Source organism: Amaranthus tricolor, chromosome 7 (genome assembly GCF_026212465.1).
Source record: "Amaranthus tricolor cultivar Red isolate AtriRed21 chromosome 7, ASM2621246v1, whole genome shotgun sequence".
Lineage (NCBI taxonomy): Eukaryota > Viridiplantae > Streptophyta > Magnoliopsida > Caryophyllales > Amaranthaceae > Amaranthus > Amaranthus tricolor.
Window position 1 is genome coordinate 24,185,122 of NC_080053.1, and position 27,778 is coordinate 24,212,899.

Here is a 27,778-nt window from a genome sequence, read left to right on the forward strand (position 1 = left end):
CAAATTTTTTTATGAGACGGTCTCACCATGAGACATGTCTCATATTTTGGTTAAATAGTCAAGAATAAAAACTTTTAGCATAATAGACCTTTTGTATGGACTCGTCTCAAGGTGAGATCGATCTCATACAAAAGGAGGTGATTATCTTTAAAACCCGAATCAAAGCCCCTAAATCTCAAACTAGGGATGGGCATTTAAGAATCTGGGTCGGGTTTAGACCCTACCCGAATCCAAGCCCTGACTTTAGGGTAGACCCAGACCTAGACCCTTGTTAGACCCAAATCAAAACCCTTTCATTAAAAAATTACTCGAAACCTTCTAAATTAATAATGAGTAATTTTATCCCCTCAATTCCAATTGAAACAGCCGAATATTATGAGAAAATTGCTGATATATAGGTAGTAATCATTGATCAGTGCACAAATAACTACAACAATATTTAAAAAAATAAAAATTTTATGACAACCAAATTCATATAATGCAGATATTCATTAGTTTTTTTAATTTCTTTCAAAGATTAATTGAGAAAATTTGGAACAGAACAAAAACAACTTACATAATAGACTTGAGACTCACAATTACATGATAGAACCAAATAAACCCCAAATCAATCTTCCTCTCTTAAATCTTCTTTTTTCTCCTTTTTCTACTGCTTTTCACTCAATATTATGCTCATTCTTCAAAAATTTATTGAATCTACCCAAAATACAAGTATGAAAGTTGGATTCTTGAGAGAGAAGTTGAATTGTCGGTTAGAATTCTTGCTAGCTGTTCTCTAACCCTAAAAATCTAAAAACTATAAAATAAATATATATATATATATATATATATATATATATATATATATATATATATATATATATATATATATATACATATATATATATATATATACATATATATATATATATATACATATATATATATATATATACATATACATATATATATATATACATATATATATATATATATATATATATATATATATATATATATATATATAAGAGGATCAAAGGGTCGGATCTAGACTTAGACTCGAACCCGGACCCGAACCCAAACCCTTATGATCTAAATAATAGACCCTTACCCTTAAAAATGAAAAGAGTCCAACTTCGTGCGGAGAGGATATTGGGAAAATTTGAAATCTTTAAGTCAAAAAATCAAAAAAATGAATCAAATAATTCAACTTTCAAACTTATTCTAAAAGTAAGCGTTAAATTCCCAAATCTGAGATTTGGGGCTGTTCAAAAGACAAAATAGTTGTTCGCAGTTAGTAACTGCGAACAACTATTTTGACATGTTTACTGCGAACAGCTATTTTCTCATTTTTGACCTATTCGCAGTTAGTAATTGCGAACAGCTCCAAACCTCAAGTTTGAAAATTTCACGCTTACTTTTGAAATAAGTTTGAAAGTTAGATTATTTAGTTCATTTTTTTTATTTTTTGACTTAAAAATTTCAAGTTTTCGGATATTGGATTTGGACCCTTGCCCATTCCATCTCAAACCCAACCCTAAAAATAGTGAAATGTCTAATTTGGGTCCAATAAAGTCTTCGTACCATTGATGTGGGTTCTTCCCTAATACACTCGCTGAAGCCGACTGCCTGAAGGACGTTGATTTCTGCATGTTGTAGAACTGAATCTCACTTCAAAACATTCCGCTATGGCGTTTTCTCTTCAAAAGTTCATAGTTGCTAAACCATCCAGGTATTCCTCTTTCTCTCTCTTCTCAATGTTTTCATTATTTTCATTTCCTCAATTTTCCACCGTTGAGTCTTCTTATAGATTTGAACAACAAAATCAACAAAATCTATCTGTCAATAATATCATTCAAAGACCAATTGATTCCAGTAATCTAAACGAATCTAAAGTCCTTTCTGAACTCTTCAATCTTTTACCAATTCATCATTCAACTTTGATCCCCAAGAATCTATTTTCTCCCAGTCCCGTAAAAACCCTGATTGAAAACAAAACCCTAATTAGGATTTCCCCTGATGAGTTTTTACCTCTGGAAGATAAGTTACGAGGAGTTTTTCTCCAAAAACTTAATGGAAAAGCTTTAATTGAAAATGCCTTGGATAATGCTTTAAGTGATGCAGATTTAAGTGCTGATGTTGTTTCTAGGGTTTTAGATCGGGGAAATTTAGGGGGTGATGCTATGGTTTTGTTTTTTAATTGGGCAGTGAAGAAGCCTAGTGTTGGTTTTACTTTAATGGTGCATCACGTGGTTCTTAAGGCTTTAGGAAGGAGGAAGTTTTTTGACTTTATGATGGCTAAGTTTAGGGAAATGTATATTGAAGGGATAAGTGCTAGTTGCGAGACGCTTGAAATTGTGATGGATAGTTTTATTAGAGCTCGGTGTGTATCGAGGGCAGTGGAGTTGTTTAGAAATTTGGATAAATTTGGGATGAAATGTGATACTAAGAATTTCAATGTGCTATTGAGGTGTTTGTGTAAACGATCTCATGTGGGCACCGCGAATTCGCAGTTGAATTTGATGAGGGGAAAATTGGTATTTGATTGTGTGACTTACAATGTGGTCATTAGTGGGTGGGCGAAGTTAGGCAGGCTTAGTGAAATGGAGAAGTGCTTGAAAGAGATGGTGGAAGATGGGTTTTGTCCAGATTGTAAGACATATAGTTGTCTTATTGAAGGTTTGGGTAGAGCTGGTCATGTCGATGATGCTGTTAAGATATTTGAAACCATGAAAGGTGAAGGGTGTCAACCGGACGAAAGAGTTTATAATGCAATGATTGCTAATTATGTCTCGGTGGGTGATTTTGATGAATGTATGAGGTATTATGAAGAGATGGCAAGAAGTAATTGTTCACCAGACCAAGACACCTATTCAAAAATTATCGGTGGCTTTCTTAAGGCTCGAAAAGTGGCTGATGCCCTTGAATTATTTGAAAAGATGTTGCATCAAGGTGTTATTCCTACCACTGGAATGGTAACGTCTTTCATTGAGCCCTTGTGTAGTTATGGTCCACCTCAAGCTGCTATGATGATTTATAAAAGTGCTAGAAAACAGGGATGTGTTATATCACTGACTGCTTATAAGTTGTTGCTTATGAGGCTTTCTCGGTTTGGTAAATGTGGAATACTTTTGAAGTTGTGGGATGAGATGCAAGAGAGTGGATATTCCTCTGATATGGAGGTTTATGAGTATGTTGTTAATGGATTGTGCAACAACGGACAACTTGAGACTGCTGTTTGTGTTCTAGAGGAGGCTCTGCATAAGGGGTTTTGTCCAAGCAGGCTTATGTACAGTAAACTGAACAACAAATTGATGGCCTTTGATAAAGTAGAGACAGCGTATAAACTCTTTCTGAAGGTAAAACAAGCTCGTGTTACTGAAAATGCTAGGAAATTCTGGTGTTCAAATGGCTGGCACTTTTAGGCCTTCTAATTGTATAGTATCTTTTCTTGGTGAATTGGAGATGTAAAATTAATATGAATAGAGATGATCAAATCCGTTTCTCTTGCTATGCAAACACTTTCTGGATAATAATGTTGGAGGCCACGGAAGAATTAGGGACTCATGTGCTCATGATTGAACTCAAACCAATTTAATATGAATTGTACGTGCTCTATTCAATCTCGTACAGGTAAAATGTGGGTGGGCCTTTATTATTCTGGTTTCCAACTTATAAATATAATAGAAGTACAAAGTTTTATTTGCTGGGAGGAGATAAATGTAAAATAAGATGATTCCTCCAAATACAATGAATAGTCGTTTCTCCTTCATTGTGATTTGCAGCTTTAGCCATCAAATCTGAAAATTAGGATACCTGCATGACTACTTTTGTGTCTAAATAGTGTAGAATATCTGCATTTGAACTCCAAAATGTGTTCAGTTTGTGTCTCCTTCAACTTGATTATAGATATTTAGCCATGACATTGGAGAACTAGGATGCCTACATTTGTTTCTTAATAGTTTAAGAACTCTGCATTTTGAGAGCAATCATTAGCTCTGCCTCAGTATGATTCTTAATTTGTATTCCTTTTTTACTATAGGACTTAGGTGGCCCAACACCTGGTATTCTAATTTTATATCAATTTTTTTAGACTTGGGGCCATGGGAATCCCTTTTTCCACATCTTTTATAATTCATAGTTGCGATAGCCTGCAATGACTGGTGTCAGATATGTGACCTTGGGCAACAATGTATTGCCATTCACTGTGTATAAATTGTGCTATTGTTTCTGCTCTATGTTGAATAGATTTATAATTCTAGTTCCACTCGTTACCAATGGGTTGCAAAGAATTGAGTCAACTACTTTCTTACAGACCCGTAAGTTGTTTTAATTTCTGCCATAGTTATTCCGAGTGCTGCTGCATTTTTGTATGTTGGTTTTCAGTCAGGTTCTTGGATCAGAATTAGGGAAAGTTGAGAATGGCTTGTGAAATTTGTGAAGCTCACTTTTCCCTTGTACGCCACTAATTTAATGGCCATAGTTTGATCCAAGGATTAGATGCTACAATTACTTGAGTTCTGTAACTATGATGGTGGGACTTCTATTGACCTGAAGTGAGTCAAAACGGGCAAAATTATTTGCAACTTCAATCTTTACACTTTTTAAAGTGCTTTTAGTGCCGATCTTCTTTAGGACAATACTTATCCTTGGATTTATATATGCCAACTCCTGTCAATCATTATGTGTCCAAGTTCTTACTGGAATGATGCAATTTAGCCAAATCTGACTCAGAGATGCTCCTTGTGCATTTTTTTCTAAGATTATTAATTTGTCATTGAAAGTTGCCTAACTAGCTTTGTCAACATAATGATCTTAGGTGAAATGCTACAACTTACAAGTAGTAGCGAGTCTGTCTGATCGATAAATTTAGAGAATGGTTTACATGCTGACCAGATAGCTGCGTTGGGCTCATTCTTGGAGATCATCTGTTATTTTATAAAGCATGCCTATGTTTTTTTAATGATGATGGCAAGTTTTCTACCATTTGCTTTTGCTGACGCTTTTTTATTAGCGGTCTTAATTCCTTTTCCATTTCACTACTTGAATGAAACCATTTTGTTGAAACTGCTCATGCCATTTTGTTGTATCACTGTACATTAGAACTTAGGAGCTGATCTGTAACCAGATGGTCTACGCATTTTCATTTCTTGTAAATCTTTCTCTACTTTTTTGTGTGAATTTGTACGAATACCCTTTTATGTCATATTGTCATCCATCAAAAGTCTAGTAGATTTCTTGATGCATTCAGATGTTGGAACATTATTACGAACAACAATATCTTTGAAGATTAATTCAGTGAGCATTGGAAGTTTGTTCTTGAAACCGATCTTAGAATGACTATACATTAGCAGACAAGGTAATTTGTAATTACTGTTAGCCGATCCCATTCTTTTGGGATTAAGGCTTTGATATCTTAGCTGTTGTGATGTCATGAATCATGATAGTGTCATCAAGCATTTCAAAATGTAATACTTCTAATATGTAAGTTCTCATCATCTTGTTGTCTGTTTGGACGGATTTGCGTCTTGCCTCATTTGTAATTCACCTTGAAAAATGTTATGTTTGTAGGTTTGCTTATTCTAATCAATTTCAGATTTCCCAGATGTATTAGTTTGTCTGGAGGGGGGAACATGTGTTCATGTGCCGTGTTGCAGTGACCGAGTTTCCATCATCCAACTAGTCTTACTATCAAGAGCTACATTGAGCTTTGTTATATGGACTCTTGGCTGAGATTGAATTTATAGTCGGAAGTTTATAGTAGGAGATTTTTTCCTTTCAAAAGTCTACAATTGGGAGTATGTATTGTGGGTTCATTTATGTATGATATTGTCGTGTATCCCTATCATAGGATTAGCTATGATCAGGGTCCGAGGATGGAGGGACGCGACAATTCATACCCATAAAGGAGAGTGCGGCCAAAGAATTCCTCTACTTGAGAAAGTTCTACAAATGAATTTTTAGAAAAAAGAAAACAACCTCAACAGACAAAAACACCCCTACAGATAAGCAAAGATATACCAATAAGTTCCTTTATCACTGGATTACTTTATAGGCTTGTTTGACTTTTGATAATAATGGTGGTAATGAAAATGATTTGTAGTATAAATTTTGTAAACCTTGATTGTACTATTATTTTCTTATTAATGAAACTTTGATCATAAAATAAAATAAATAAAAAATAATTTCACAATTCTCCTTTATTATTTTTCTAAATAGTAATGAATTATGGAATGATGGTATTTTATGAAGAAAATGAAATAAAGCGGTACAATTCTATTGCCATTTTCACCATATATTATCGACAAATTGGGCTGTTAATGATTTGATGTGTTGGGAGTATATATATGATATACACATGGGAAATGGGCAAAATGACTTTGTAAAGTCATATATAACATGGCAGCCAAAGGGCTATATTATGATAACAATCACTCTGATTGACTCAAGCATAGTTGCTCGATCGATTGTGCTTTAGTAACAGGTTTTGTTAAAGCTTCCTTCATTTTCCAATTCCCATGCCAACATACTTAACCTGAATACTATTACTCAATCACTTTAGCTACTGAGATTATGAGTCACATCTAACATAACACAAAAGACGTAAAAATTCATATGGATAAACCTCTTTTACCACATTTTGACTTTTTAAACCACTCTGAATAACATACTAAGTCTAACTTATGAAATCCCCATCAAAATTCAATTTTAGCGTCGAATTATCACTTAAAATTGTTGAGTTATCGTTGGTATTGTTTACGCTGTCACTTGTATACTTATAATGAACTTGAATCTTCAACAAAAATAATGGTTCTTTTCCCTTCTATTATGAAACTTTTGGACATATTAAATGAGTAGGTTGTCTTTGTTTAGTATACATTGTTCATATCTACTCCTTCTCCCTCTAAAGTTACTCAACTAGGAAATCAAAATGAGAGCCTATTTGATGTAGCAAATTCAATGCGATAAAAAACGCATCCAGGCCAGTCATACGTTTTGTGCGACTCGCAATTTTTTTAGAGAGATCAGCAAAAAAAACTTAAAATAGTTGCTTACCACAACAATTTCATTGTTTAATTCACCGTCTATATTATTTCAATGTTGAAATTGAGTTGATAGTATTTATTTTAGATAAAGCATAGAGAAATGAGTTAGAAGCAATATTAAATTTCAATATATAAAGAATAATTTGCGAATTATAGCCTTAAAGTTTATCACTTTGCGAATTACAGCCTCAATATTTATTTTTTGCGAATTACTGTCACCAAAGTATCAAAGTTTACAAGTTTAGGCCAAAACCACGTAACTCCAACCATTAAACCTAAAATTCCGACGATTAAAATAGTTGGCATTTTGTATTTTTGCTTGAACCTGCAAACTTTGATATTTTAGTGGCTGTAATTTGCAAAAAATAAACATTAAGGCTATAATTCGCAAAAGTGCTAAACTTTAAGACTATAATTCGCAAATTATTCATATATAAAAGATGACGACACAATTAAAAGAACATTCGTGACCAAAAAAGAGTCATTTTTCTTTCACCATTCTATTAAGAAAAGTCTCGACTTTGATTTATGCACTACCCTCATTCAACCGATCCTAACTTGTGCGGAATATTAGGTTATTGACTCTGATGGTGACTTTGAACTCTCGGGTAACAAGTTAAACTAAGAAGCATCGGACAGATAGTGAGTCGGTACTTTCATAACCAAAACATAAGACACTCAATCTCTCACAAGCTAGTCGCTGGGTTCCAACTTCCAAATACCAAATTACCAATCTTGTTTACTTTTTGCGCAAGACTCCGTCTGTTCTCTTCTCGCCGTCTTTCTCTTTGCTTCAATGGCGTCGGCGATGGTAGAAGATCCGAACTTTCAGGAAGATCAGCTTGCTAATATGACCACTGAAGATATAGTTAGGGCTTCTCGTATTCTCGACAATGAGATTCGCATTCTCAAGGTATATTTCCTTTCTTTTCTTCGTTTTTATTGCTGTTCTCTACTTGTAAAAGGCGGAATTTTGATTTAGGGTTTGAGTTTGTAAATTATTTGATTGCGACTTACCTTTTGGGGTTTATGATTGAATAGGAGGATGTACAAAGAACGTCTTTGGAGTTGGATTCGTTTAAAGAGAAGATTAAAGAGAATCAAGAAAAAATTAAGCTTAATAAGCAACTTCCTTACCTTGTCGGTAATATTGTTGAGGTACTATTTTTTTTTTTTAAAGTTTTGCTTGATATAATTTGCAAGCCTTGACTTTTTTGGTTGCAGAGAATTTTGTTTTTAATTGTCTTAGTACTTTTTGGGGACAATTAGGGTTTTATGGAGATGGGAGCAGCAATCGTGTTCGACAGATGATAAAGTGTTTGTAGCTTATGCTTTATACAAAAATTACCCCCTTACCTCTACTAATGTAATAGAGAAAGTAAGGGATCCATCTCCACAGGGAAATTCTGATATATTACTATGGTGCCAAGTAATCAAAATGGAGGCTTTGTATGAAAAGATTGTATCAAGTGCTAATAAAGAGTGTATTTTAAATTGATTGAAATAATAATGGAGGGTAATACATTAGTTGAATCTTCACCTTACCAAGAGTTTCATTTAATTCAAATCTTATAACACTCATTACAGCTTTAATTATTTCTAATTGTAAACCAAGATCTTCTTTTTGTTATAGTGATGGATGGGTAGCATCTCACACAACACCCTGCTTGTTAAGCAGCCATTATTTAGACTTGACTTAAAACAACATCATGATAGCAGTTTTACTGAGTCGGCAACCGCAAAGCTTTAATGTTCGCTTATGTGCTATTGATAAATTTGGATTTTGGAGCTGCTTGTTTCTGGAATTAAGTTGCTTGGATTGTTTAAGAAGCTAGATGAGTGATTGATATTTTCTGTGTTTCTGGGAAAATCTACCCGCTAGAAACACCTCGGTGGCACTTTGTATATATATGTATGTATGTATTTTTATACAAGTACAAATTTTGTGGTGTAGAATCATCAATTTAAGTCAGCTTTTATAAGGTGTCTTTTTAAATATTTTGTTAGTAATGTGTGCTTTTAATTTTTTTGTTAGTAATGGTTATGTAGAATCATGAACATTTGTATATATGTTCTCATGTTTGTTCATTTCTTGCCCTTATGTAAGAAAATTATTTGTGATTGGAGTATCTAAATATCTATGATACTCGTCTTTCTGTTGTGCATGGTTCATCACTAGAAGTCACTGTGTCACTATTGTACATTTTGAAGAAGTGTGATTGGAGTATCTATGATACTCGTCTTTCTGTTACATTGATTCAAATGCTTTTATGTTTTAGGTGCAGGAACCAGATGGTAGTTTCTAAACTATTATTGTCTGAAATGATTCTTTTCTGTTGAATTGAAGACTATATAAAATGCAACATGTCCATTTCAGACATGCAAGGATATTCAATTTGAGTTCTTATATCACATAACTTGGTTATGTAATCAGTGTTCATCTAACTCCCCGTGGAATTCAATTGTGTTAAACTTTTTTTTTGGTACACATATCATATCATTTTGGTGAAGTGGCCATTATTTTCAGATTGGCCTATTAGTAGGCATGAGTCATGGATAATATTTATTGAGAGAATAGATCAGTAGAGTGTGTTGTGTAAACTATGATGGTTAACTAGGCTCATTTCTTAATTTCTTCTTGCTCTTCTTTTGATTTCAGATATTGGAAATGAATCCAGAAGACGAGACTGAGGAAGATGGTGCCAATATTGATCTTGACTCCCAAAGAAAAGGGAAATGTGTTGTGCTTAAAACATCGACCAGACAGGTTTACCATCTTATTTAATGCATTTTCTTCTTGTACCTGCTAGAATTTGTGGCACTTTATTAAAATTGTAATTGTTTTGTTTTTTAAATGGCCCTTATGCGAGCTACTTGATGTGAATATTGCAAGTTGTCATTGTTCGTTGGTATTCTGTTTGTATGCAGACAATATTTCTTCCTGTTGTTGGACTAGTTGATCCTGATACGCTGAAACCTGGTGATTTAGTTGGTGTCAACAAAGATAGTTATCTTATCCTGGACACTCTGCCATCGGAATATGATTCTCGAGTAAAAGCTATGGAAGTTGATGAAAAACCAACGGAAGATTACAGCGATATTGGAGGCCTGGAGAAACAGGCAATTATTTTTCACTTGTTTGAGAAACCGTATATTTTTTTTTCTGGGATTATGAAACAATTCTTTGGTTTCTACAGATTCAGGAGCTTGTTGAAGCTATTGTTTTGCCAATGACACACAAGGAACGTTTCCAAACAATAGGAATCCGTCCTCCTAAAGGAGTTCTTTTGTATGGCCCTCCTGGAACAGGAAAAACTCTTATGGCGCGAGCATGTGCTGCCCAAACAAATGCCACTTTTCTGAAGTTAGCTGGTCCACAGCTTGTCCAGGTTTGTTTGGAGTGTCTATCTTGCTTTTGTATGCCAAGAAGTAAATGAAGCCGGTTTAGCTTTTTGTCTTGCTTGAAAATTTTATATCATGTTTCTACCTTGAGTTCCTAGTTACCTTTCCTGGATTAAACTCAGAATAATTAAATGTTTTTCTCTTGTGGTAATACACTTCTTGAACATGTGGTTCTGTAAGATGACTGCTTGGTAACAGTAGTGTTTTTACTTCTATCCAACTATAATCTTTGATTAGCTAAAACGGGGTTGTTAGATGTTTGAAAGTTTCATACTCTTACATTTCATCATTATAATTGTGGAAACTAAAAATATGCTGATAATCTTCTTAGTTCTTACTATGAAGCAGTTAAGACCGTTAATTCTTCTTCATATTGAGTGATGTTTGGATTCACAAGGTCAATGATCTCAGTCTGACAAGAAATGATTGGTGATGGATTGTCATTGGGTGTCAGAGGAAACTAGTACAAGTGGAAATTGAACTATTATCTTTGTACATTGTTCACCGATTTTAGAGTTGTATATAATGTTAGAAGTGTGTTTATCACGACAAAGTTGATGATGTTTATTGTGTACTTAAAGATTATGTTCATTTCATTTTTTGTTTTATTTGTTTCTAATTGCTAGAGTTTAGAGGTTTGGAACTTTTAGCTTCTGTAGTTCTTTGTGATAGTTATGATATATACCTAGGCTACCATGCCTCAAGAGACTATGTCAAAGTAATGTGTGCCCATCAAAATGGAATACGTGAAGTACTAGTGGAATTTGAAATAGTGGTCATTTGTGGACTTTAGCTACTTTAGGACTTAGGTGCTTCTAGCCATCTAGGGTTGAACTTCATTATTATGCTTGCTGATTTAGATCTATATTGGCATTTGTTCAACACTAAGTTGTTAAGAAATGTCCTATGCTTTATGAGTCATAAATAACTTTTTTCTTTGTTGTACTATTTACTAAAGACAAGAACATAGCTACTAAGATTATAAAAAAATTAAAATTGGAGCAGGTATTGCTTTTGGAATTAAAACTTAGAAGTGGGTTTCCCATTCTTTAAGATGTGAATGGATAAGATTGAATGTTTGGAGTGTTGTAGTATAGGGAATGACTTCGAGTTTCAAGGATATTTGATGTTGCGATTTCTCCTAGTTAAGAAGATTATGATTCATCCACATTCCAACCCTTTGTTTCTAGTTAGAGTTTGGTTTTGAGGGTGAAATCCAAATGAATTGAAACATTTTGAAAGGATAAAAATCAAGGATGGCAGCTCCCTACATGATTTATTGTGAGGAGTTTTTTGGTTTTACTTAGGAAGTTGCTTGTTTTTGTCCTTGTATCATATCTATCCATAGTTTTCTATATGCATTGATGCTATTTCTCTTTGGTCCCATGATCTTTTAAATGTTATAGTCCAACAGAGGCCCCTCATCATTACAGATCTATGTTAGAGCCACGTGATCCTTTAAAAAAAGAAAAAATTAGCTTCTATCGCACCTTGTGGTCTCTCCCACATGGAAGGTGAGGATTCAGAGCTGATTGGTTGGGTCATGTTAAAACCCAAAAAAAGGGAAGAAATCAGAACATGTGTTTTGGAAGATAAATTAATAAATTTTTTAGGATTAGAATACAAAATAAGAGAAGTAGGATAACAATACAAATCATAAAAGCAGGATAACAAATACTTGTTTGTTCTAAGTTTAAGGTTATTATAATTACATTCGAATAATAGACTCAATTGAACATGTCAAATTTCAAAATTGGGGAAAAAGCGGAAAAGAGGAGTTTACAGAGAATTAAGGATAAAAAATTGAGGATAGTGAATTGCAATTTTGGTTAAGGAGAAAGTTAAAATTGAGAAAAAAGCATGATGAAGAGGAGTTTTCTGTAAAGAAGCAAATAAAAGGCTAGGGTTTTTGTTTTGGGCTTGGGAGGAGATGATCAAATGTCTTAGTGAGTTTCATAGTGTTTAATATTCATTCTTTCTCATTTCATTTTCCATGTTTTGCATTGTTTTGTTTATGTACTCCTCTGCCCCCTGAGATGTCCTCTTGAGATTGTCCGTTAGGGATAATGTTAAGATTAAGAAAAATGAATTGGTGTGTAGTTTAGTGGTGTATTGTAGGTAAGGCCATGTCTTTTAGTAGTGTAATTATAGATTTTAATATAGGAAAAAGAATTAAATATAGTATTATTAGGGTATTATAATTTATAAATGGCCCATGTCCATAAATAATTATGGGGCAAACTTAGTAGGGTGGATTGAAATTGTATATAGGACAAAATTAAGGGGATGAAGAGAGTATAAGATTATGTTCTATGAATCCAATCCATTTTTGTTGTTATTTCTATAGGTTTATTGGTGTTATATAAGATTTCAGGTTGGTATTTTATTATGTGTTAATTGTTCAAAAGTTCGTTGTCTCTTTTAATTTGTCTCATCTTTTATTTTGCTTCGTCACATACTCACATTCATTATGTCGCATTTTCTTATTTGGAAATTGACTTTATTATCTTTAATTTTTTGCTCACTTTCAAACTCTTTTTTAATGTCTTCCACGTAATTCAGTTTATCTCTATCAAATGGAGTACCAAATTCAACTTTTCATTTCAAAAGTGGCTATTTCACGGGGATAGAGGAGTATATTGGAAAACATGAGATTTTTATGGGCAAAACTCAACTGAAATTTTTGCAAAAATTTCAGTAATATTTTTTCTACTATTCTGGTGATTCTGAATCCTAAATCCTCCACTGGCCCTCATCCGTTGTTACCACAAGCACTCCTTTTTCTCTTTGTCGTTGCAAGAATGGGATTCTAGTGGTTGATTATGCTCACTAAAATACTACAATTTGATGTTTTCATGCTTGAAATCCACCATGATTTAGCTCTTTAACAGAGTAACTTTCATCTTTTTCATTGTTGGTGCAAATTAAGGTTTCTTCAAACCATCAATTTGCCTCTTTTTTTTCAAATTTAAGTCGGTTTAAATTGTAACTTTAGAACAAGTAAGATAACGAGAGACACTATAAAGTTAGAAGAGAAATTGGATCCCTAATTTTGAGCAATGGGGACATCCAACAAGATGTGTCCCATAAAATTGTGTGGATGGCAAAAATAGAGAGCGGCTAGTGGAATATTATATGATCGAGGAGTACAGGATAATTTTTATCGAACGACCATTAGACCGACGCTACTATATGAGTCAAGATATTGGGCTAGGAAGATAGTTGTATGTTCTTTTGTAAACCTGTAATGCATGAGCGTTTCTATAGGCCAAAAGAGTATTTTTGCAGCAGCTGAAGCCTGTATATTTGTTTTATATTTTAGATGTTCATTGGAGATGGGGCAAAGCTTGTGCGTGATGCTTTTCAACTGGCAAAAGAGAAGGCTCCTTGCATCATATTTATTGATGAAATCGATGCTATTGGTACCAAGCGATTTGACAGGTGAGCATCTCTTACACCATCCTATTATCCGTGGCACGAGTGCTGTATTTTGGTTACTCTATTTCTCATAATTAATTCAAGTAACTAAGAGCAGCCATAATCTATATTATATTTAGCATTAAGGTGTACACTTTTTCGACTGCAGTGAAGTGAGTGGTGACAGAGAAGTGCAACGAACTATGTTGGAGCTTTTAAATCAGCTTGACGGCTTTAGTAGTGATGAAAGGATTAAGGTAATTGGATTGTTGTTCTTCAAATCCTCTTCACCCCATTCGAAAGGAATAAAAAGGAAAAGAAAAAAATAGTTTGAGGTTGCATTGATCTTTACCAGAAACTTTACAAAAGTGACTGCATTGTAATTTTGATTTTTTTTATATATATATATATATATTTTTTTGCTGTAGGTAATTGCAGCTACCAACAGGGCGGATATTCTGGATCCTGCCCTCATGCGATCTGGTCGACTTGACCGTAAGATTGAATTTCCTCACCCAACCGAGGAGGCAAGAGCTCGTATTTTACAGGTTAGGTCCTAGAATCATAAAAAATATATTCGGGTATCATTTATGATGTGTGGGAAAATTTATATTGTTCAAGTATTAATTTTTCAAAATATCTCTTGCAGATCCATTCAAGGAAAATGAATGTGCACCCTGATGTAAATTTTGAAGAATTGGCTCGCTCCACAGACGACTTCAATGGTGCCCAGTTAAAGGCTGTCTGTGTTGAGGCAGGCATGTTAGCGCTTCGACGGGATGCGACAGAGGTTTCTCTCTTGCCTTTTTAATATTTGATTTTTCTGTATTTAATTTTTTCGGCTTTGAGGTTTTGTTCTTTCGGTCTTCGAGATGTGTTGAAGTGAACTTATCTTAATTTCTAGGTGAACCATGAGGACTTTAATGAAGGGATCATTCAAGTCCAAGCAAAGAAGAAAGCAAGCCTAAATTACTATGCTTAGGATTTTATTTAATTGGTTTGTTTCAATATTGTATGTACGCTCTTGGTGTTATGTGGTCTAAAACTTTAAATTGCTTCATTGTTCTGTATTGAATATTGATGAAGCATGCTTTTTTCACTTCATCAATTTTAGTAAGAACTTTTAATTTTTTTCGATACCTAATTCAACTCTAAATATGGAAACACAATTCGCTTTTGAATCGACTTGACTTTTGATTCGAAATTAACCTAATGATACGAAAAAACACCTCTAGTTAAGTCTAAACAGTAGATTATTTTTGCACCATTAGGAATTGTTACAATATGACCCGCCCAAGTTGTGAGTTGTGAGTTGCAAATTAGAAAGGAATTTAAACCTAGATATTAAGAATGTTTCAATAAATGAAATTCTGTGGTCATACATTTATTTATTAAATAAAAACACAACAAAATTAGTCGCATAAATAAAATATGATCCCTCTATCTATACGAGTTCAAAAGGGGGCACAACTAATGACTGTTTTAGACCTTATTTTTTGACAGACCTCTCACATAAAAAGATTGTCATAGAAAAATAATACTATGTTTTTTTTTTTGTAACCATATAGTATGAATTGTCGATCTCTTACCTCTAATTTCCCTAATATTCAGATTCTATTATCCTCAATTGTGATGGTCACAAAAATCGCTAAATCAATACTAATCTAATTCATTTGTTATTTATCTAGAAAACAAATAATGTTTAAATAATTATTTTAACTTCTCAAGAGGGAATGACGGTAAAATTATAGAGTATATATATCTTTTTTATTTATCATAAACATAATATTACGAATTACTATAAGATTATTTAACATGATGAAAATCAGTGTGGAAAGTAAATTTTGACCAACTTTTAAATCATTGGTGAAGTGATGCCTTATTCCCTTTAACAGAGATAATAGTACTCACAACTTAATTTTTCTCTCAATAATATTCATAAAATTCAAATTTTCAATTTTAATATCTAAACATTAAACATTAAATAATTACAATATATATTTTACAAAAATATATATTTTAATCAATTTAATTAATCTATTTAACTCGATTTAAAATTATCTCATGAGTTACAATAATCAATATACGCTTTATTAATATTTTTCTTGGTGCATTCTTGAAAGAAATTTAGATCCACAAACTACAAAATCTTAAATAATTTCGCGAACAAAACATAGAAGCACTACAAAAAAAGACTTGAGAGTCGATTTAAGACACCACATTATATGACCCAAAGTCTCAAATGAGAACTATTTTTATTGGATTGGCTTACATTAACTTGTTATTTAAATTGATCGCTTATAGTTTTAAAGTGATTATGTTTAATAGTTTTAAAATAATTATTAATAATCTTTAAGTAATTATTTACGACTTTGAAGTGATCAATTGTAGGCCGCTCATGCTGAGATAATATCACACAAGACTTGGTGTAATAATAATAATAATAATAATAATAATAATAATAATAATAATAATAATAATATCTAAAATTCTCAACAAAAGAAAAGTGTAGTGAGTACTTAAAATGTAAATATAAAAAAGCTATTCCTAGACGGAATGGTTTGCCATTAACACTTGACTTCCTTCAAACCATGGGAAAAGTACAAGAAAGTTGGATTAGTAGCACCATCCTTGTAGTAAGCAAACACAATTGCAGCATCGTCACCCATGCTCTCACCCACAAAGCTACACAACAAAAAGTAGGTCAGACAACACCGAGACAAAATCGATTTTCATTAAATTATTTAATATATTTAGTGTTATTTTTTTGACAGCATAAAATTAGTATTAATTTATTCTTTTTTTTTTTTTTGGAATTTCAAGAAAAAAAATTAAAACAAAAAAAAAAAAAAAAAGATGCGAATAAAAAAGATCAACACGTACAATTGAAGGTCGCTAAGCTTTGACAAGAGAAACTTGGTTGCTGGCTCAACATTCTTTTTAAAGACATCAACTGTCTCCGCATCCAGCTTTTCAGTCAGAAGTTTGATATATTTCTTAATCCATCCAATGAATTGTTTCTTATCAAAAGCAGGTTGTTCCTACAGATAACAATAAATATTATTCTCACTATAAAATTAAGTAATCACTTACGATTTAACATAAAAATATCAATAGTAATAGTAATAGTAATAGCAATATATAGCAAATTGAGATGGTTGGTTACCTGAAGTCGAAAAGTGTCAACAATGTCGACAACCCTAACAGCTTGATCATCGATAGTTTCATCCTCACCACCTTCAGCCGATGGATTGGCTCCGATATCAAAATCAACGGGCCCTTGTTGAACCCACTGCAAATAAAGAAGCACATAAAAATGACATACTTGAGGCGCGAGGCGAGCAAGGCGACTAAAAGGCTCGCCTAGACGTCTTGTTCTGCGCTGCGCCTTGACTCATAGAGGAGTTTTGGAGCTTGCCTTGGTGCGTCTAGACGCACTTTTTAAAACATATCATTGTAATTAAGAATAGAAATACAGATAAAGACTACATTAATTGATACCTTTCCTGGTACTTCCCAAAGGCATCCTTCAAATAGTTCTTGGTAGCGGAAGGAGTCGGACAAAAGCTCGTCACCTAGAAACCAAAATAATAATACATTTAATGGACAATCAAATTAACCAGCAAAACAAACACCATTTAATACATCTCATAAAACTGGGTATTATCTTAATCAAACTAGTTAAACTTAATTTGGTATCTAGATAAAATACCCATGCTACAACTACGTACAAAAGATTACAAGTATACAATTAATTAACACCAATAAATTCTCTTTATAATCTATACAAAAGATTCAATTTACACAATGAATTCAAAAGCGTAAAAATTTTCACATTAGCCTTATACTCCCTCTGACATTTAATGTCGTTTTTCTTATTTAGAGTATTTTATTTTAAGGAGAGATAAATTTAACTAAAGTTTTAAGATAGATAATGTAACAAAAAAAGAAAAAAATTTAGAGATAGATATAAAATCTAAAATATGTTTATATGAGATGGTTTGTTTTAATATGGAGTATAATTTTTCATTAAATATTTTTTATAATATTTTATAATAAGTTTCAAGACATAGTGATAGGGAGGGAGTAATATGGTCAAAATTAAAACAATCAACCATGTGAAAAGTTTAACCAATACGCCAATAAAGTTCATATTAATAACAAACATTGATTAGATGTTCACAATCCCAACCACGACAATTTTCAATTTATCCATAAAATATCATTAAGAAAAATCAACGCCGTAATGATCGATGTTCGACCAATTCGCCAACAAAATTCTTATCGATCGATACAAACACCAGATATATATTCAAAAGCATTAAATTTTTTAATTAAGCCATAAAAAAATTCATATTAATACGAAATATAAATAATTTAAAATAAAACCCTAGTCTAAAATCATAAAAATAGAATTGATGTCAAAAATTTTACGTTCAACACGATAATAAAACAATATCACAAACGTAATCACGTAATCAAACTAAGGGAAACTACTTAAAATGAAGCCAATCAATCAAATTATGAAAGTAAACCCTAACTCTTTAGCGGAAAGATGAAATTCAAATAAAAACAATTTGAAATTCAAAGAAAAACGAAAAACAGAAAAAAAGTGAAATAACCGGTAAGAAGATCCTGGTAAAGAAGCATGGTGGATCTCCTAAAGAGTGTTGGATAGAAAGTGACGAATGGTGAAGCAGAGAAGGAAGGGAAGAGAAAACAATGGTATGAGAAAGAGACGCTAAATTAAATGTAACGTGATCTTCCGACCTCCATTTTATATTTATAGTCACATTTAACATGTAATCAGATCCTAAAAACATGTGTAACGGCTTAACATTTATTTTCGCCCAAATAAAAGATACCAATACCGAATCTTAAAGTCTTACTATATCTTTTTATTTTGAGATTTTTGGTGGGTTTTTTTTTAACAATTTCTTGTTATCGCCTTATTAATTTTTTTATATAAGATAGATGTTTTTTAAATAAAATATTTTTGTATTTTTTTAACTATCTTATCATAAGACGGACTTAAAAAACGATTCATTTTTTTTAAATAATTGTTATAAGTAATTGACATTAATCATTTTCTAAATTGTTTTTAAATCTTCCTTTTTCATTTGTTTTTATTTTTTTTTTAAAAAATAATAATAATTTGGTCAACCTAATATAAGTCGTCTCGGTGTTGATATAGAATCATTAATAAAAGGAAACCAAAATGTTTTTCTTGTCAATCAAGGAATGTGCGGAAGAATTTTTCCTATTAAAGGATTGAAAAACAAAAATTAAGTGGGAATACAAATTAAATATTTTTAAAAAATTAGTACTTAACATCAGATGGCTACTCTATCAATTTAGATTTTTGAAACACAAATTTTTAAAAAGACGGTATATTTAAGAGAAGTTTTTAATCGGACACTTTTAAAAACATGAAATATTTTTCTTTTTCTGTTCATCAAATTATCCATGACTTTTCTCCCTCTCCTCTATCAAAATCATTCATGAGCATCCATGCCAATTTAACTTTAACCATTAAATTTATTCATTCTCCAATTTAATTTCAACAATTAAATTTTAATAAACAAAATTGAGTTATAAACTTAAGATTCAATTAGGGTTCGTTTAAAAAACTTTGCTAGAACAATTTGAACCTTGAATTTACAATTATGAGAGCATTTATTATTGGCAAAATCGGATATTGACCGATTTTCTAATCTTTTATTGTTTTTTATTTTTTAAAAAAGTTATAAATATTTTTTAATTAAATTTTTTGTTTATTGTTAAATTTACTAATATGTACAATTCTCTATTATAACTAACTAGTGTAGAATCGCGTATCAATGCATGGTTTTTTTAGCATCTGTATATATAAACATATGATATTAAAAAATAAAGCTAGAGATATTATGCAGTAAAAACACTCATTTTTTATTTCTTTCTTTCAAAAAAATGTTAGAGTAGGCTAACGAATGCGGAAGCGTGGGCATAAATGTGGCACTAAAGGTAATGACCATGGCTTGAAGGTGCACAAATGAACCATGGTTATATGCAAGTATTACGGTGATTTAAGCAATAAAAGTAAAGCAAACATTAACACCAAGATTTAAGGTGGTTCACCATTAATAAAGTTACATCCACCATCCTAGACTAGTGTATCATTATGTGTTTAAAACATAGAGAAGCTTAAAAGCTCATTACAAAGTCGAAAGAATTATATCAATGGAGAGTGTATGTGTGAGCTATAGATTTTGTAGAGAATAAAATGAGTATGGTAAGGATGAGAGACTCAAGCTTGTAGCTTGGCTCTACACTATACAATAAGTACTACAGATATATAGGCTAAGAGAGACACATGGGACAACAATACCCACAGCAAGCAGCACATAGAATCGCGTAAAATCGAGGCAGCAACTGTGTTCTGTGCACTTTGTTTCCTCTTTCGTGTATGCTACGGTCTCCCATGGTTCTTACACTTGCACTTAGGTCTCAATATTTGCATCCTAGCCTTCACATGTCAAAGATACACTATCTATAGTACATTGTACTATTTGATTCCCAACAAACCAATCACAAAGTGTGATGTGTCCTTTACCATCATTAAACATGCTTAAGGTCTAGTAATCACTTTGTTAGTTCTAACCTTTAAGTCATAATTCTTCTACACTTTAATTGTCATCTAATATATGACTAATTAATACAAGACTCAAGTCACACTTCTTTCAAAAAAACACTCATTTTTTTTACATTATATGTATAAATTAACTTTTTAATTTTAGAAATAGTCAACAATACATGTTGCAAAATATATATATATATATATATATATATATATATATATATATATATATATATATATATATATATATATATATATATATATATATATATATATATATATATATATATATATATATATTCTAACTTACTCAATTTAACTATTACTCTGTCCTCTTTGATTTGCATCAAAGAATTATTTTTAAGAAAGTGATAATAAATAAATAGAGATAATAAATTGTTTGGATGACATTAAAAAAAGAGTTAAAATATATGGATGAGATTAAAAGAAAATGGTGGACTATTGTCTAAAAATAGAAATAATGCAAATTAAGTGGGACTGACTAAAACGAAAAATCATTCTAATTCAATTGGACGGAGAGAGTATAAATAAATGCTAGTCAAAGATAATTTAATGGTTGAAATATTATTCAAGATCAAAAACAATATTATTATATTTTTCTTTAGCATATAAATGTGTCCCATTTGTTAAATTAAAAGAAATTCTGATGTTTGTGTAAGAAAGAGTGTGCTATGCTAGCACTAGCAGGCTAATTGAAAATATAATTGTATAACTCTATTTATATGATAATTATTTTGGTAATATAATTATTTTATCTTGTACCTATTTATAAATAATATTACATGTAATCTTTATTTTTAGTATTTATATTATTCTATGTAATATTTTAAATAATATTTCTTTTCTAGTATAAATAAATGCAATGTTATGATTAATATCAACAATCATTTTAAACATTTCTCTAAACTCTCATAAACTCTCTACATAGTATCAGAACTTTGATCTTTTTTCATAATGGTCTAAACTCTCTACATGGTATCAGAGTTATGATCTTTTTTCATAACGATCTAACACTCCCAACTTAACCATTTCCATTCAAACACACACACAAAAAAAAATAAATTGTTCATACTCTTATTGCACCCATCGATGGTGGTAGTGTTAATCTCACTTCCAAACCAACCATCAATTTTTTTTGGCTTCCGCTAAACTCCATGGCTACATCATCAAAACTGTTGTGAACATTGACAAATGGTGGTGTCCATACAATAATTTTTCATTACCTAAATTGATAGTTCAACAATTCAATGTCCCTTTTTGATGGAGTTAGTATAAATTATGATTCTAAACCAAGACTAAAACCAAATTTTATTTCATAAAACTCATATTTATCTCTCTTTTTCATTGGTTTAAAACTCTATTTTACTCAAACCCTCAACTCTTGAGTTGAATGAGTGTAAAGAAACCAAACAACAACAAAAATCCTTTACTTTCTTTCTTGATGAAGAAATTCTAGTGATTTTAATACATCACTCCAATGACCTATGTTCATTACCACACGATATCAACACATTCCTCATTGGGAAACTTTTTTTTTTTATATCACCATCATTAAACCTTCCAAATTCTAGTGCTCTCCCACCAACAATCTCCATAAAACATGTCATGGCAAACTCTATTCTCTAACTATGTTCATGCTCATCATCGCTTACTCTTTTAGATTGCTCTTTCCCTTTCGGACATTCATTTTAAGGGGGAATAATAGAGAATATAATTGCATAACTCTATTGATATGATGATTATCTTGGGAAAATAATTATTTTATCTTGTAGCTATTTATAGATTAATCTTTATTTTTAATATTTATATTATTCTATATAATATTTTAAATATTTCTTTTCTAGTATAAATAAATATAATTTTATGATTAATATCAACAATCACTTAAACACTTCTCTAAACTCTCATAAACTCTCTATACAGGCTTGTGTAAAAACCTGAAACAATGTCATTTATGACGTTAGGGAAAATTTAGATTGTTCACGTATTAATTTCTCAGAATTTCTATTGTAGATCCATTCAAGGAAAATGAATGTCCATCCAGATGTTAGCGCTTCGATGGGATGCAATTAAGGGGGCATTTGGTATACGGGAATGAGAATTTGGGAATAAGAATGTGGGATTGGGATTAAGATTTAATTTTGGGAATTCGCATAATATATTTCCATTCCCTTGTTTGATATATTAATGGAAATAAGTTGAAAATTGTGGATATATATTTATATTAAAAGTAAGATATTAATTTACAATTTTACCTAATTAAAAATTTTAAAAAAAACATGTGAAATTGTATAAATAAGGGTAAATAAGTCTTTTCAACCTTAAACCCAATTCCCACCCTCTAATACTTGCCCTCCTTTGATATTGAAACCTTGAGAATTCATGGGATATAATCCCATTCCCAATCCCCATTTCTAATCCTAATCCCATTTACCAAATATAGGATTTTATGAAATTTGGAAATTAAATTCTCATTCCCAACCCATAATCCCACATACCAAAGGAGGTTTCTCTCTTCTCCTTTTAATTTTAGATTAGATTCGTCTATTCTTAATCTTTTCGGCTTTGAAGGTTTTTTTCTTTCCGTTTTTGAGATGTGTGGAAGTGAACTTCTCTTAATTCCCAGGTGAATCATGAGGACTTTAATGAAGGGATCATTCAAGTCCAAGCAACGAAGAAAAAGCTTAAATTACTATGCTTAGGATTTTATTCATTTGGTTTGTTTCAATATTGTATGTGTTGTGCGACAGCGGAAGTAAGGTCGATGAACAATAATGAAACAATAAGAAATTCAATAGAAACAATAAGAAAATGACACAAGAGATTTAACGTGGTTCACTATCAATGTGATAGCTGCGTCCACTGGCACCGAGATTAAATAATTTCACTATGATCACAAAGAATTTACAAGATGAATTCCAATCACACTCGCAAATTATAATGGCTCTCTTGTAATCTCTTCCAATTTGTGAATCATCATGTATTAACCCTAAAATGGGAGTTTATATATTAATTCCCAATAAAAGGAAGTTATTACATAATAAACACAAAGTAACCGTCCCGAAAGACACCTCCTGTGAAAAGAAACAGCCATTTCGCGAGCCGTGTATAACTACGTGATTCGCAAAATGAAAACAGAACGCACTCCGCGCCCCGCGGACTACCTTTTTGACCCATATTCATCTTCTTCAATGGTGCTTGCTAGTTTGAGTCACCATTAACAACAGTATGTACGCTGTTGATGTATTGTGGTAAAACTTCAAATTGCTTCTAACTTGTTCTGTATTGAATATTGATGAGGCATGCTTTTTGCACCATGAAACATTATTTCGAAATCGACTCGATAATATGAATAAACACCTCTAGGTAACTCTAAATAGTAGATGAATTTTGCACCATTAGGAATTATTGCAATATGACCTGCCCAAGTTGTGAGTTGTAAGTTGCAAATTAAAAAGGACTTTTAGCCTAGACATTAAGAATGTTTCAATAAGTGAAATTCTATAATCATAAATTCATTATTAAATAAAAAAACAACAAAATTGGTCACAGAGATAAAATATGATCCCTCTGTCTAGATGAGTTCCAAAGGGGAGCACAAGAAACATAATGCTATGTTTTTTCATAACTATGTAGTATGAATTGTCGATCTCTTATAACTAGCTAATTTATTCGTAACTCTACTTTCTCTAATATTCAGATTCTATTATCCTCAATTGTGATGGTCACATAACTCGTTAATTCAATATTAATTTTTTTAATTTGTTATTTGTATGGAAAACAATTAATGTTTAAGTATGAAAAAATTATCTAAAATAATCAAATTTTTTATTGGTTTTCCTACAATAATCCAACCTTTTAATTAATCCTTGATAATCTAATTTTTGAGGGTTTTTGCTAGCAATACAATTGTAGCAAGTTATTTGCACAAATAAAAAAAAACTAAAATGAAAACATAAATTCAAAACAACCTTTCATCTTCTCCCTCCCTCAAAGGTCACTGCTACTACCCTCCACACCGGTCGAGTTCCCCTTCCTTATGCCCTAAAATATGCAGATTTACGAAGAACAAAATCATAATTAAATCAACCGGACATAATCTAGTTGAGTCACGCCAACTAATCATAATTAAGGCTCAATAAGTAGGAAATCACTTTGATACCACACACAATCATGGTGCGTTCTCTACTATTTAGAAATTTGTTCTCATAGTCTCCTAATGCTTTCATTCTACTTGCCTATATCACTATTATGACTATTCGCTAGCATAGTTTACCTTCTAGTCTATAATTCTAATACGATGCATATAATCATGAAATATTGATTATACCTTGAAACAATGAATATGATAATTAATTATTGCGTGTACGTACCTGCAAGTGTCACTGCACGACCAAAAGTTACAAAAATCACTCAACTAAGATTCTAATTTCCTCTTATGAACTGGGAACCTATAAAAGTTAGGACTAGAACTAATAAGTTCCCTTAACTACTTTGTCATACCAGCTAAAAGCCAAAGTAACCACTATCATCCATTCACGATAAGTTTTCAATTACTTCTAGCACGTACGCAACTCATTCAACACCAAACATAATCGTCAATTCAACAATAACACATGTTTTTCCATCGACAAAAAATAAAAGGATTATGTCAACTGTTTCCTTACATCAACTAACTTTGAGTTATAAAGATTTACGTTACCATTAAATAGAATAACGCGTCACATTTAAATCTTACGGTGGTAATATAGCACTAATGTGAGAATAACGACAATTCTTAAGGTTATCGAGTTGCAACATCATTTATTACATTTCATTGATTAAATCAAACCCTAATCATTTCATGTGTAAAGATGACATTTTTAACCATTACCCATTTCAAATACTCAAGTAGCTAGTAAACTCAATAACAAAGTAATCATCAATTTATTAAAGAAGTAATTAGGATGTAAGGAATAGATGGCTCACAATTAGAGTTAGAGAAAAGGAGTGGAAGAGAGCTTGTTATGATGGTGGTTTGCACGGTGATGGTGCCGCGCACAAAGGCGGGACTGTGCTCGTGGAGGGGCTGCTGGTGTGCGGCTAGGGCTAGGGTGTTCAAAACCGGATACTGGGTCGACCCGGATTCGAAAATCCGGGTATCCGCTTTTTCGGGTATCTAAAATGAAACCTGGTACCGACCCGGTTTTGTTTATTTCCTAAAAATTGTGTTTTTTTCCTTATTTTTTAACATTTTTTTATATAAAATTCAAATTCTAAATCTCTAGAAATACTTAACTTAATTAGTCATAAAATGCAACTCATGGGGTAAAGCCGTAAAGGATAGGGAGAATTTAGAGTTTAGAAGTTAAAATACAACCATAAGTTAATGAAATGAAGACTTTTTTTCAGGTATAAAAAGCTAAAACAAAATTTCAAACTAACAAAATTTATTTTTCAGGTATATGACAATGAAGACTTGCACTTGTTTAATCAAAAAAGATGAAGAACATTACCAATTATTAGAGTAAAACAATGATTGATACAGATATGCTATCAAACGTAATGAAATGGAGGCCTAAATATATATACCAAACCATAGAAACAAATTACAAGAATTATCCATTTAAATCATCAGTTTAGATTTCATAACTTGTGGGAGTATATTCAAAACTACAGTAACTTGTGGATGCATTTTAATTTTTTTTATTTTTTTAAATAAAACAAAAAAAAAAAGAAAAACCGGAAATTGGGTACCCGGTTTTACTAAAATTGATATCCGGATCCGATCCGAATACCCGGTTCGAAATACCAGATTTTGACAAATCGGATTAATTATCTGGTTTTTTAAACTGGATACCGGATAATCTGGGTCGGGTTTTTTCTAACAACCCTAGCTAGGGTTGGACAAGTGCAGCTATTGCTGCTGCCCGTGCTGTTGCTCGTGGGAGGGTGGAAGCCGGCTGCTGCTGGTTGCTGTCGTGGAGGAGGGAAGAGAAATCGGTGTTGCTGTGGGGCTGTGCAGCAGGCTGGCCGGTTGCTGGTGGCGGCACAGCTACTCACTGGCGGCGCAAGAAGAAAATAGAGAAAGAAGGAGGAGAAGGGGGGAAGGGAGTGACGGTTAATTTTGAGCAACAAAGGTTTCATGCCTTTTTATTATTATTATTATTATTAAATAAAAACCCGAACTCATCGTTTTTATTTATTTATTTATTTATTTATTTTCTAGATTCACCTTCTTGAAAGGCCTAACTAAGAAAACTCACCTTCGAGTGCTCACAAATTTTAATAAATAGAATGATTTCGATTCGAACCTCTTTATTTTTAATAATCGCAAATTTATTTTTAATATAAGTATGTTAATATTTAAATTCGTATATGAAAAAAATTTATTAAAACTAATTCAAAAAAGTAATTAAATATAATTGTAAAACTTTAAAAGTTATTAAAATATTAAATAATTACATCATTAAAATCTCGAGGTATTACATACTCATTACACTATTTTGTTTTGTTGAGAATTTTAGATATTATTATTATTATTATTATTATTGGAGTATTATTATTATTTTTATTACAAGTCTTGTATGATATTATCTCAGCATGAGCGGCCTATAATTGATCACTTTAAAGTCGTAAATAATTACTTAAAAATTATAAATGATTATTCTACGACTATTAAAAATAATCATTTTAAAACTATGAGTGATCATTTTACATTTATAAGTGATCAGTTTAAAATAATAAGTAAATGTAAGCATGTTGATCCAATAAAAATAGCGTCTCATTTGAGAATTTGCGTCATCTAGTGTGGTGTCTTAAATTGACTCTCAAGTCTCAAGTCTTTTTTTGTTGTGCTTCTATGTTTTGTTCGCGAAATTATTTAGGGTTTTATAGTTTGTATCTAAATTTCTTTAAGAATACACCAAGAGAAATATTAACAAAGCATATGATATTAAATGCAGAAATTCTTATTTAACATTGTTCATCGTAACTCGTGAAATAATTTTAAATTGATTTAAATACGTTAATTTAATTGATCAAAATATATAATTTAATAAAATATATATTTTAATTATTTAATGTTTAAAGTTTAAATATTAAAATTAAAATTTTGAATTTTATGAATATTATTGAAAGAAAAATTAAGTTGTGAGTATCTCTGTTGAAGGCAATAAGGCATCACTTCACTAATGATAAATAAGAAAGATAAATATAATCCTAAGCATATAGAAAAGAATGAAGAATTTTGTACTTTATGATTTTACCTTTATTCTCTGTTTGAGAAGATTTTTCTATAATAATCAAACTATTGATT

The 27,778-nt window shown here is 31.6% G+C and overlaps 3 protein-coding genes across 3 annotated transcripts; 2 read left to right on the forward strand and 1 right to left on the reverse strand.

The window, feature by feature from the left end:
* Nucleotides 1-1,551: 1,551 nt before the first annotated feature.
* On the forward strand, nt 1,552-3,751 carry LOC130817675 (putative pentatricopeptide repeat-containing protein At5g43820). Its single transcript, XM_057683521.1, has one exon. It carries the CDS (start codon nt 1,668-1,670, stop codon nt 3,402-3,404), a length of 1,737 nt encoding a protein of 578 aa, XP_057539504.1. The 5' UTR covers nt 1,552-1,667; the 3' UTR covers nt 3,405-3,751.
* A 3,910-nt stretch (nt 3,752-7,661) lies between these two features.
* On the forward strand, nt 7,662-14,988 carry LOC130818089 (26S proteasome regulatory subunit 6A homolog). The gene is made up of 10 exons (XM_057684123.1): nt 7,662-7,938; nt 8,067-8,183; nt 9,685-9,792; nt 9,954-10,145; nt 10,223-10,414; nt 13,750-13,868; nt 14,014-14,101; nt 14,273-14,392; nt 14,494-14,634; nt 14,749-14,988. The coding sequence occupies exons 1-10, from the start codon at nt 7,822-7,824 to the stop codon at nt 14,824-14,826; spliced, it is 1,272 nt and encodes a 423-aa protein (XP_057540106.1). The 5' UTR covers nt 7,662-7,821; the 3' UTR covers nt 14,827-14,988.
* Nucleotides 14,989-16,294: 1,306 nt separating this feature from the next.
* LOC130818090 (translationally-controlled tumor protein homolog) lies at nt 16,295-18,771 on the reverse strand. The gene is made up of 5 exons (XM_057684124.1): nt 18,467-18,771; nt 17,346-17,419; nt 17,011-17,136; nt 16,728-16,885; nt 16,295-16,529 (listed from the first exon to the last, which is right to left on the reverse strand). Exons 1-5 carry the CDS (start codon nt 18,492-18,494, stop codon nt 16,412-16,414), a joined length of 504 nt encoding a protein of 167 aa, XP_057540107.1. The 5' UTR covers nt 18,495-18,771; the 3' UTR covers nt 16,295-16,411.
* Between the last annotated feature and the right edge of the window lie 9,007 nt (nt 18,772-27,778).